This window comes from Martes martes, assembly GCF_963455335.1.
Source record: "Martes martes genome assembly, chromosome: 8".
Lineage (NCBI taxonomy): Eukaryota > Metazoa > Chordata > Mammalia > Carnivora > Mustelidae > Martes > Martes martes.
In genome coordinates, this window is record NC_137895.1 from 97,123,381 (window position 1) to 97,136,639 (window position 13,259).

Here is a 13,259-nt window from a genome sequence, read left to right on the forward strand (position 1 = left end):
ACTTTCTAATAAGGAAGAAATACTTAGAACCTCATTTTTTTTTCAAATAGTCATTAAGTCAACATTTATTCAAAACAGGCTGTCGTAATTTACAGAAATGGTACCTTATTAGTATTCAAAGAAATGTTGAGTTAGGAAATAGCTTTCTAGCTGATGCTTTAGCTAGTCAGTACCTATAGCTGATGTAGTAATTGTGGCAGATCACTATTTGTATTTCTTTGGTGTTGGTTGTGATCTCTCCTCTTTCATTCATGATTTTATTTATTTGGGTCCTTTCTCTTTTCTTTTTGATAAGTCTGGCCACGGGTTTATCAATCTTATTAATTCTTTCAAAGAACCAGCTCCTAGTTTCGTTGATTTGTTCTATTGTTTTTTTGGTTTCTATTTCATTGATTTGTGCTCTGATCTTTATGATTTCTCTTCTCCTGCTGGGTTTAGGGTTTCTTTGTTGTTCTTTCTCCAGCTCCTTTAGGTGTAGGGTTAGGTTGTGTATCTGAGACCTTTCTTCTTTCTTGAGAAAGGTTTGTACAGCTATATATTTTCCTCTCAGGACTGCCTTTGCTTTGTCCCACAGATTTTGAACCATTGTGTTTTCATTATCATTTGTTTCCATGAAATTTTTTCAGTTCTTCTTTAATTTCCTGGTTGACCCATTCATTCTTTAGAAGGGTGCTGTTTAGTCTCCATGTATTTGCGTTCTTTCCAAATTTCCTCTTGTGATTGAGTTCTAGCTTCAGAGCATTGTGGTCTGAAAATATGCAGGGAATGATCTCAATCTTTTGGTACCGATTGAGACCTGACTTATGACCCAGGATGTGTCTATTCTGGAGAATGTTCGATGTGCACTAGAGAAGAATGTATATTCTGTTGCTTTGGGATGGAATGTTCTGAATATATCTGTGATGTCCATCTGGTCCCGTGTGTCATTTAAGGCCTTTATTTCCTTGCTGATCTTTTGCTTGGATGATCTGTCCATTTCAGTGAGGGGAGTGTTAAAGTCCCCTGCTATTATTGTATTACTGTCGATGTGTTTCTTTGATTTTGTTATTAATTGGTTTATATAGTTGGCATAGATATTTAAAATTGTGAGATCTTCTTGTTGGACAGACCCTTTGAGTATGATATAGTGTCCTTCCTCATCTCTTATTATAGTCTTTGGCTTAAAATCTAATTGATCTGATATAAGGATTGCCACTCCAGCTTTTTTCTGCTGTCCATTAGCATAGTACATTGTTTTCCACCCCCTCACTTTAAATCTGGAGGTGTCTTCGGTTCTAAAATGAGTTTCTTGGAGGGGAGTAGTCAAGATGGCGGAGAAGTAGCAGGCTGAGAAGACATCGGGTAGCAGGAGATCAGCTAGATAGCTTATCTAACCATTGTGAACCCCTACAAATCCAACGGGAAATCAAAGAGAAGAAGAGCAACAATTCTAGAAACAGAAAATTGATCACTTTCTGAAATGTAGGACCTGCGGAGAAGTGAATCCAAAACGACGGGAAGATAGACCGCGGGGGGAGGGGCCGGCTCCCGGCAAGCGGCGGAGCAACGGAGCACAAAATCGGAACTTTTAAAAGTCTGCTCCACTGGGAGACTTCGCTCCAGAGGCTAAACCAGGGGGGAACCCAGGCGGGGTCAGCATAACCCCAGGTCCCGCGGGGTCACAGAAGGACCAGGGGTGTCTGAGGGCTGCAGAGCTCCCAGGTATTAGAGCGGGGAAGCCAGCTACAGCGACAAAGCCGAGGAGTGAGCTCTAAGCCCGGGGTTACCTTGTGCCGGTCGCAGGCTGGGTGGGCTCGGAGCGCGGCTGGAGGCCACGGAGATGGAAGCGACCGGGTGCTTTTCTCCAGGTTCCAGCAATTGACTGCTTTCCTCAAGGTGCGACCGCAGGCTGGGGAGGCGGGGCGGTTGGGCGCTTTTTGAAACTGAGGGCGCACTGAGGAGCGGAACCCCAAGCTCTCGGCTCCTCCCGGCCGGAGATTGGGAGGCTGCCATCTTCATTCCCGTCCTCTGGAACTCTACAGAAAGCGCTCAGGGAACAAAATCTCCCGAAAGGAAACCCGAGCGGATTACTTAGCCCGGCCCCTAGCAAGGGCGGTGCAATTCCACCTGCGGCAAAGACACTTGAGAATCACTACAACAGGCCCCTCCCCCAGATGATTAACAAGAAACCCAGCCAAAACCAACTTCACTCACCAAGAACAGCGGAATTCCACAGCAGGAGAAAGCAAATCTTATCTGGACGAAATGACAAGGTGGAAAAACTCACCCCAAAAAAAAGAACAAGAGGCCGTACCGAAGGCTGGAGACCTAATCAATACGGACATTGGTAACATGACAGATCTAGAGTTCAGAATGACAATTCTCAAGGTTCTAGCTGGGCTCGAAAAAGGCATAGAAGATATTAGAGAAACCCTCTCCGGAGAGATAAAAGCCCTTTCTGGAGAAATAAAAGAACTAAAATCTAACCAAGTTGAAATCAAAAAAGCTATTCATGAGGTGCAATCAAAAATGGAAGCTCTCACTGCCAGGATAAATGAGGCAGAAGAAAGAATTAGTGACGTAGAAGACCAAATGACAGAGAATAAAGAAGTTGAGCAAAAGAGAGACAAACAAATACTGGACCACGAGGAGAGAATTCGAGAGATAAGTGACACCATAAGACGACACAACATTAGAATAATTGGGATTCCAGAAGAAGAAGAAAGAGAGAGGGGAGCAGAAGGTATATTGGAGACAATTATTGGAGAGAATTTCCCTAATATGGCAAAGGGAACAAACATCAAAATCCAGGAGATGCTAAGAACGCCCCTCAAAATCAATAAAAATAGGTCCACACCTCGTCACCTGATAGTAAAATTTACAAGTCTTAGCGACAAAGAGAAAATCCTGAAAGCAGCCCGGGAAAAGAAGTCGGTAACATACAAGGGTAAAAACATTAGATCGGCAGCAGACCTATCCACAGAGACCTGGCAGGCCAGAAAGAACTGGCATGATATATTCAGAGCACTAAACGAGAAAAACATGCAGCCAAGAATACTATATCCGGCTAGGCTATCATTGAAAATAGAAGGAGAGATAAAGAGCTTCCAGGACAAACAAAAGCTGAAAGAATTTGCAAACACCAAACCAGCTCTACAGGAAATATTGAAAGGGGTCCTCTAAGCAAAGAGAGACCCTAAAAGTAGTAGATCAGAAAGAAACAGAGACAATATACAGTAACAGTCACCTTACAGGCAATACAATGGCACTAAATTCATCTCTCTCAATAGTTACACTGAATGTTAATGGGCTAAGTGCCCCAATCAATAGACACAGGGTATCAGAGTGCATAAAAAAACAAAACCCATCAATACGCTGCCTACAAGAAACTCATTTTAGACCCGAAGACACCTCCAGATTTAAAGTGAAGGGGTGGAAAACAATGTACCATGCTAATGGACATCAGAAGAAAGCTGGGGTGGCAATCCTTATATCAGATCAATTAGATTTTAAGCCAAAGACTATAATAAGAGATGAGGAAGGACACTCTATCATACTCAAAGGGTCTGTCCAACAAGAAGACCTAACAATCTTAAATATCTATGCCCCTAACATGGGAGCAGCCAACTATATAAACCAATTAATAACAAAATCAAAGAAACACATCGACAGTAATACAATAATAGCAGGGGACTTTAACACTCCCCTCACTGAAATGGACAGATCATCCAAGCAAAAGATCAGCAAGGAAATAAAGGCCTTAAATGACACACGGGACCAGATGGACATCACAGATATATTCAGAACATTCCATCCCAAAGCAACAGAATATACATTCTTCTCTAGTGCACATCGAACATTCTCCAGAATAGACACATCCTGGGTCATAAGTCAGGTCTCAATCGGTACCAAAAGATTGAGATCATTCCCTGCATATTTTCAGACCACAATGCTCTGAAGCTAGAACTCAATCACAAGAGGAAATTTGGAAAGAACGCAAATACATGGAGACTAAACAGCACCCTTCTAAAGAATGAATGGGTCAACCAGGAAATTAAAGAAGAACTGAAAAAATTTCATGGAAACAAATGATAATGAAAACACAATGGTTCAAAATCTGTGGGACAAAGCAAAGGCAGTCCTGAGAGGAAAATATATAGCTGTACAAACCTTTCTCAAGAAAGAAGAAAGGTCTCAGATACACAACCTAACCCTACACCTAAAGGAGCTGGAGAGAGAACAACAAAAACTAGGAAACTGCTAGAACTTATAGAGGAATTCAGTAAAGTGTCAGGATATAAAGTCAATGCACAGAAATCAGTCGCATTTCTTTACACTAACAACAAGACAGAAGAAAGAGAAATTGAGGAGTCAGTCCCATTTACAATCGCACCCAAAACCATAAGATACCTAGGAATAAATCTAACCAAAGAGGCAAAGAATCTATACTCAGAAAACTATAAAGTACTCATGAAAGAAATTGAGGAAGACACAAAGAAATGGAAAACTATTCCATGCTCATGGATTGGAAGAACAAATCTTGTGAAAATGTCTATTCTACCTAAAGCAATCTACACATTTAATGCAATCCCTATCAAAATCCCATCCATTTTTTTTAAAGAAATAGAAAAAATAATCCTAAAATTTATATGGAACCAGAAAAGACCTTGAATAGCCAAAGGAATATTGAAAAATAAAGCCAAAGTCAGTGGCATCACAATTCCAGACTTCCAGCTCTATTACAAAGCTGTCATCATCAAGACAGTATGGTAGTGACACAAAAACAGACATATAGATCAATGGAACAGAATAGAGAGCCCAGAAATAGACCCTCAACTCTATGGTAAACTAATCTTCGACAAAGCAGGAAAGAATGTCCAGTGGAAAAAAGACAGCCTCTTCAACAAATGGTGCTGGGAAAATTGGACAGCCACATGCAGAAAAATGAAATTGGACTATTTCCTTACACCACACACAAAAGTAGACTAAAAATGGATGAAGGACCTCAGTGTGAGAAAGGAATCTATCAAAATCCTTGAGGAGAACGCAGGCAGCAACCTCTTTGACCTCAACCGCAGCAACTTCTTCCTAGGAACATCGCCAAAGGCAACAGAAGCAAGGGCAAAAATGAACTATTGGGATTTCATCAAGATCAAAAGCTTTTGCACAGCAAAGGAAACAGTTAACAAACCAAAAGACAACTGACAGAATGGGAGAAGACATATCAGATAAAGGGCTAGTATCCAAAATCTATAAAGAGCTTATCAAACTCAATACCCAAGGAACAAATAATCCAGTCAAGAAATGGGCAGAGGACATGAACATACATTTCTGCAAAGAAGACATCCAGATGGCCAACAGACACATGAAAAAATGCTCCACGTCACTCGGCATCAGGGAAATACAAATCAAAACCACAATGAGATACCACCTCACACCAGTCAGAATGGCTAAAATTAACAAGTCAAGAAATGACAGATGCTGGCGAGGATGCGGAGAGAGGGGAACCCTCCTACACTGTTGGTGGGAATGCAAGCTGGTGCAACCACTCTGGAAAACAGTGTGGAGGTTCCTCAAAAAACTGAAAATAGAGCTACCCTACGACCCAGCAATTGTACTACTGGGTATATATCCTAAAGATACAAACGTGGTGCTCGGAAGGGGCACGTGCACCCGAATGTTTATAGCAGCAATGTCCACAAAAGCCAAACTGTGGAAAGAGCCTAGATGTCCATCAACAGATGAATGGATAAAGAAGATGTGGTATATATACACAATGGAATACTATGCAGCCATCAAAAGACATGAAATCTTGCCATTTGCGACGACGTGGATGGAACTAGAGGGTATCATGCTTAGCGAAATAAGTCAATTGGAGAAAGACAACTATCATATGATCTCTTTGATATGAGGAAGTGGAGATGCAAGGCAGGGGGGGTTGGGGGGAGGTAGGAAAAGAAAAAATGAAAAGATGGGATTGGGAGGGAGACAAACCATAAAAGACTCAATCTCAAGAAACAGACTGAGGGTTGCGGGGGGGAGGGCGGACAGGAGAGGGTGGTGGGGAAATGGACATTGGGGAGGGTATGGGCTATGATGAGTGCTGTGAAATGTGTAAACCTGGCGATTCACAGACCTGTACCCCTGGGGATAAAAATACATTATATGTTTATTAAAATTAAAAAAATAAAAATATAAAATGAGTTTCTTGTAGGCAGCATATTGATGGGTTTTGTTTTTTTTAATCCATTCTGATACCCTGTGTCTTTTGATTGGGGCATTTAGCCCATTTACATTCAGGGTAACTATTGAGAGAGATGAATTTAGTGTCATTGTATTGCCTGTAAGGTGACCGTTACTTTATATTGTTTCTGTTCCTTTCTGATCTACTACTTTTAGGGTCTCTCTTTGCTTAGAGGACCCCTTTCAATATTTCCTGTAGAGCTGGTTTGGTGTTTGCAAATTCTTTTCAGTTTTTGTTTGTCCTGGAAGCTTTTTATCTCTCCTTCTATTTTCAATGATAGCCTAACTGGATATAGTATTCTTGACTGCATGTTTTTCTCGTTCAGTGCTGTGAATATATCATGCCAGTTCTTTCTGGCCTGCCAGGTCTCTGGATAAGTCCACTGCCAATCTAATATTTTTACCCTTGTATGTTACAGACTTCTTTTCCCGGGCCGCTTTCAGGATTTTCTCTTTGTGCTAAGACTTGTAAATTTTACTATTAGGTAATGGGGTGTGGACCTATTCTTATTGATTTAGAGCGGGTTTCTCTGCATCTCCTGGATTTTAATGTTTGTTCCCTTTGCCATATTAGGAAAATTCTCTCCAATAATTGTCTCCAATATACCTTCTGCTCCCCTCTCTCTTTCTTCTCCTTCTGGAATCCCAGTTACTCTAATGTTGTGTCATCTTATGGTGTCACTTATCTCTCGAATTCTCCCCTCATGATCCAGTATTTGTTTGTCTCTCTTTTGCTCAGCTTCTTTATTGTCTGTCATTTGGTCTTCTATATCACTAATTCTCTCTTCTGCCTCATTTATCCTAGCAGTAAGAGCCTCCATTTTTGATTGCACCTCATTAATAGCTTTTTTTATTTCAACTTGGTTAGATTTTCGTTCTTTTATTTCTTCAGAAAGGGCTTTTATCTCTCTGGAAGGGTTTCTCCTATATCTTCCCTGCCTTTTTTGAGCCCGGCTAGAACCTTCAGAATCGTCATTCTGAACTCTATATCTAATATATTACCAATGTCTGTATTGAATAGGTCCCTAGCCTTCAGTACTGCCTCTTGTTCTTTTTTTTTGTGGTGAGTTTTTCTGCCTTGTCATTTTGTCCAGATAAGAATATATGAAGGAGCAAATAAATACTAAAAGGGTGGCAAAGACCCCAGGCAAATGTGCTTTAACCAAATCAGAAGAGACCCCAGATCATGGGGGGAAAAGGGGATAAAAAGAAGTTCGGAAAAAAAAAGTTAGAAAAAGAAAACAAATAAAGAAAAAATATAAAAAAGAAAAATATATATATATTAGACTGATGACTAGAACAGGGTCACCCACTTAATTTTGGGAGTATTTTGGTCCCTTAGAAGAAACTACCTCCCAAAATTTTAAAGAATGAAAAACATATATAAGGGTAAACACAATAAAGGGATGGAATATGCCTATAAAGATGAAAAACAAATTTTTTTTTAAATTTCTAAAATGGAGTTGATAAGGTAAGTTGGTTGGGAGAATAAAAAGGAAAGTGGAGAGAATTTGCTCGAGCTGGAGACTAGAACAAGCCCGGAGCTAGATTTGGGGTGTATTTTGATCTGTTAGAAGAAGTTGTACCCCAAATTTTTTAGAAGAAAAAACCCTATGTGTATACAAAAAATAAAGTTAGATATAATGAAGGATAAAATATGACTATAACCATGAAGTTTCAAAAAAGATTATTATTTTTTTTTAATGAAAGGTATTATTTAGATAAACTAGTTAAAAAACGTTAAAAGAGGAAAGGGTAAAAGTTAAAAAAAATTTAGCAGAAGAAAAAAAATAAAATTAAAAAAAAGTAATTAACTGCAAGACTAAAGAATCATGGGGAGAAAGCCATGAATTCCATGCTTTGCTTTCTCCTCCTCTGGAATTCCACTGTTCTCCTTGGTAAGTGAACTTGGTCTTGGCTGGATTTCTTGTTGATCTTCTGGGGGAGGGGCCTGTTGTAGTGATTCTCAAGTGTCTTTGAGGCAGAATTGCACCGCCTTTACCAGGGGCCAGGCTAAGTAATCCATTTGGGTTCGCTTTAGGGAGCTTTTTGTTCCCTCAATGCTTTCCGTAGAATTCCGGAGGATGGGACTGAAAATGGCGGCCTCCCAGTCTCCGGCCAGGAGGAGCCGAGAGCTCGGGGTCCCATTCCTCAGTGCACCCTCAGAGAAAGGCGCCCAATCACTCCTGTCTCCCTGGCCTCCAGCCGCTCTCCGAGCTCACCCAGCCTGTGACCAATCGTCTCTGTCTGTGGCACATAGCTCCGCCTGGAGTCTGCGAACCCCGCAGATCCCTAAGCTCCCCCAGGGGGTATCTCCCCGGGTCTTGTGGGGACCTCACTCACAGAGCAGTAGCCTGTGCCACGGATTACGGTTCAAGGTAACCCCGAGTTGAGAGCTCACTCCTCGGCTCTTGTCTCTGTAGCTGGCTTCCCTGCTCTAATACTTGTGAGCTTTGCCACACTCAGACAGCCCCGATCCTTCTGTGAGCCCCCGGGACCTGGGGCCACGCTGACCCCGCATGGGCTTCACCCCGGTCTAGCCTCTGGAGCAATGTCCCCCAGTGGAGCAGACTTTTAAAAGTCCTGATTTTGTGCTCCGTTGTTCTGCTGCTTGCCGGGAACTGGCCCCTCCCCCTGCGGTCTGTCTTCCCTTCGCTTTGGATTCACTTCTCTGCTGGTCCTACCTTTCAGAAAGTGGTCGATTTTCTGTTTCTAGAATTGCTGCTCTTCTCTTCAATCTCCCGTTGGATTTTGTAGGTGTTCGCAATGGTTTGATAAGCTATCTAGCTGATCTCCTTCTACCTGATGTTCTCTCAGCCTGCTACTTCTCTGCCATCTTGACTCCTCCCCCAGTTGTGGCAGATCAAGCAGTTAATTCTTCCGTTTATACTGAGATGATATAGGAATTAACCATGTGGTAAACTTCTATGTACTTGATATTTAAAGGCACATTCACAGATCGTGTGAATTTCAACTCCATAAAATAAAGGGATTGGGAAAAGGGAGACTGGGAAAATCAAATGTATGGATAAAGATGCTAAACTTATTAAAATGACATAAGATAGTAAAGAGTAGTTTTTATGGCATTCTGTATAACAATAAATTCCTAATGTTTTTTCCCATTTTGGAGGCATAATACTGAGCCTACATTTAAGAAATGTTTATAATTTCACAAACATGTATTTATTTTAAATAGTATATATGATTTATTGAATTTCATTATAAACCCCTGAAACCCATCTTATTTTGATTGCAGATATTATAGAACAACCAGTACTGGTCCAAGGAAATAGTAACAGAAGATCTGTCAGCACCCTCAAACCTTGTGCTAAAGATGCATATATGCTTTTCCAGGTATTTCAGTTGATAAAAGTGATTTTATTATAGAATATAGTTTTGTGTGAATTTTTGATTTTGGAATTTTATGTCTGATTTAATTTTTCAAGTTTCAGTTTTTTAAATTGTCAAATTTTAAAGAGTCAAAAGTAGTATTTCAAAAATGTCCTAAAACATTAAAGGGCATCTATAGCTAAGGAACATGATAAAATGTTACATTTCACTTTAAGGAAATAAAATGAATTAAGCCCAGAGCTAGAAAGAAAGCGTATTAGGGATGACTGAAAAATAATTTCTGTAACATAAAAATTTAATAAGTCTTTAGTCTAACACTGTAATTTTATATAGAAATACCTGATATTCATGTTACTTGTCATGAATATATCTTTTAAGTAAAATAAGATTTATCTGCCCTGAACATTTTACTAACTTTTATTAGAGTGTTAAGTGGTTTTTCATTAAAAGACTATTAACTATTTATCTGTGTACCTTATGTATTGTCAATAGTTATATTATTCTTTTAAAGTTTACTTATAGTATATAGTTTATATACTATAAGTATATATATAGTATATAGTTTTTCAGAATTGAATTACCAGTGCTTAGTTTCTAAGGTATAAAAACAGCTATATAAGAAGAGATAACTTAAAAATTTTATGAATTTTGAAAAGCATGTTTCATTCCAGCATGTGAATGTTTTATTTATTTTTCATTTATTTTTTTACTTATTTTCCCAGGACCTTTGTCAGTTGGTTAATGCTGATGCCCCTTACTGGCTAGTAGGCATGACAGAAATGACTCGAACATTTGGCCTTGAATTACTTGAGTCAGTCCTGAATGATTTTCCACAGGTCTTTTTACAAGTAAGCCATTTGTAGTATCTTGCAACAAAATAAATCATACTTTTTTCACAGGTATTTTCCAAGAAATTACCATGTATTCTTTTTCCCATGTGAGAGGATTGAAAGAATTACAGCGTTAGACTTTAGATGTGGTAATTTAGTGTTATCTTACATTATTGTAGTGCCCTAGCACTTTGAAATTTTAACATTAGAAGGAATTCCTAGAGACCGTCTAGTGAGGCATTTCCCAGTCTGTGGGTGTATGAGGGAATTTGGTATGTGAGCTATTTATTATAATATTTAAAAACTGAAAAATTGTTACTGATTTTCACTTGTTTATATGTAGCTATGTGCTTTTGGATAATTCAGATGGAAAAAAGAAGTCCCAGACTTTAAAATAATTATGCAGCGCGCTTGGCTGACTTAGTTGAGGAGTATGTGACTCTTGATTTTGGGGTCATGAGTTTGATCTCCATGGTGGGTGTAGAGATTGAAGAAATAGAAACTTAAAAAAAAAATAGTGACTATTCTTGTCGTTGAGTTTTGTTTATTTTTAAATCAGCTTATTGTGTTCTGTTCAAGGAATCTAAGTAGAACAAAACATTAAGCTAATTATTAAATCTTCCATGCATGGGGGTCCCTGGTGGCTCAGCGCGTTAAAGCCTCTGCCTTTGGCTCGGGTCATGATCCCAGGGTCCTGGGATTGAGCCCTGCATTGGGCTCTCCGCTCAGCAGGGTGCCGGCTTTCCCCCCCACCCCGACACCCCACCTTCCCCGCCTGCCTCTCTGCCTACTTGTGATCTCTGTCAAATAAATAAATAAGATCTTTAAAAAAAAAAATCTTCCATGCCTGAATGGAATAGTTATCTTGGCAAAGTAAAATTAATGAATTATAGAACATATTTTATTTATCTGGTTTTCTTTTAGCAGCCTATTTTAAATGCTTTAGCTGTTTGAATTTGTGTAATCTGTCTTCTTTCTTCTCTTCTTTGTTTTGAATTGCTAGTGTTCTACCAAAATCACAGTTCCTAATAATAAACCACTTAATTCTAAATCATTAAATGTTCCTTTTTAAATTAGATTTTTTTTAAATATGGATGATCATTTTGATCTTACACTCTGAAAGAGCAACACTAATTTCATAATTGTATGTAAACTGTAGAATAATAAACTAAACATGTAATAAAGCTAAATTATCCATACTGATCATTAATAAGTTTTATTTGCCAGTAAGACTGTTTTAAAAGTATTAAGTACAAACTAAATTAATTCTTTTTTTTTTTTATCTTTGCAAATAGCACCAAGAGTTTAGTTTCCTTCTCAAAGAAAGGGTATGTCCTCTTGTGATAAAACTCTTTTCTCCAAATATAAAGTTCAGACAAGGTTCCAGCTCTTCATCTTCTCCAGCACCAGTTGAAAAACCATATTTTCCTATCTGCATGCGTTTGCTGAGAGTAGTATCTGTTCTAATTAAGCAATTTTACAGCCTTTTGGTAAGTGTTAATTTTCATGTGTGTTTGTATGTGTAATTGCATGTAGTGCTCTTTTTAAATGATGATTTATTATAATGCATTCAGCTTTTTTACTTCAGAATTTCTTTTAAGTATTTATAGGTATTTTCCTAGTTATTCTGTGGCTTTATTCTATCCTTTCTTAGATTTTTGCTTATGTTTTATATAGTATTTTTAATGTATGTAAAGGGGAGTCCTGGCCTTTTATCTGAGGGCAGCATAGAATTTGTGGCTTGGAAATTCGGCTTATTAGCAAATTATCTCATTTGAAGGATAATTAAAATTTTAGTATCTTCAATTTATGCTGCTTTTGTTTATACTATTTAATGTATCTTAACAAATTAAAGCAAAGAAGTTAAAAATTTGGTGAACTCTAGGATTAAAAATCAACTGTTTTGACTTCTAGTCCAGTATTGTATTTATTTTGCATAAATTTATGAATGCAGGATATGTTGTGATACTCCTTATCATAATATATCAATGTAATATTTTTAGAGGAAATGGTGTATTGTACTTCTTTTTAGTTTTATGTTATGTGAAATTCATCCTTGTACAGTTTTTTTAGTTTATATCCTAATTTTAATTAACAGGAATAATTGGTTATTGATAATTATGAAATAGTTAACTATATAAATTTATAATACTTCTAACACTGTGAGCAGTTGATGTGCTAAATATTAGAGCCAACCATCAACTTTACAAACCAATAGATAAGTTTATACTAAATTCCGTGGAGAGCTTTTTAAAATAAAGGGCTTTTAAAAATATTTATGATAAACATGTCATAGATTTTCTTTTCATATTCCAAATCCATTTATGCACAGTGTATTTAGAAATCATCTTTATAAGCATTGTAGTTAACAATTATTTCTAGCCACACAAAGTATACCTATAGTACACATTGATGTATTTAATATAGAAGTTCTTGTAGGAAATCAAATCACTTCAAACGAATTGCTATTTATTGGGGACACCGTTGTTATCAGAATTGGGTGCCAGAGGTTTAAGAGTCTTTTGGTACACTCATAATTGTTGGCTTGGACTTTTTTTGTTCCACCAAAATTAGTAACATATAATTGAGTATTTAGGTACATAAGTTTGTGAATTTACTTTAGTTCATAGCTTCATCTTTCTCTGTAAGGATTAACTTTTAAAAAATTACAGTGTTCTTCTCAACATTTATAGTATTTTATATAATTTTCAGTAATTATATTTAATTGAAAAAACAGTACTTTTTTGTCTAATTATATACAATTGAAATGGAGGGAAATTTTATGAGTCTTTACATAGATTAACTTTTGAAAGTTTTGAAAGGTCTCCTGGCACTTGCTGAAAATAAATGAAAGGT

General features: G+C 37.9%; 1 protein-coding gene across 5 annotated transcripts in view; it reads left to right on the plus strand.

The window, feature by feature from the left end:
- The window catches only part of MON2 (MON2 homolog, regulator of endosome-to-Golgi trafficking), a 117,775-nt gene that overhangs the window by 30,565 nt on the left and 73,951 nt on the right, over positions 1–13,259 (plus strand). For all 5 annotated transcript variants that reach the window (XM_080810990.1, XM_080810991.1, XM_080810992.1 and 2 more), the window contains 3 exons: positions 9,479–9,576; positions 10,296–10,421; positions 11,699–11,893. In XM_080810990.1, coding sequence (XP_080667116.1) covers positions 9,479–9,576; positions 10,296–10,421; positions 11,699–11,893 — 419 coding nt within the window. The remainder of the gene's footprint in view (positions 1–9,478; positions 9,577–10,295; positions 10,422–11,698; positions 11,894–13,259) is intronic.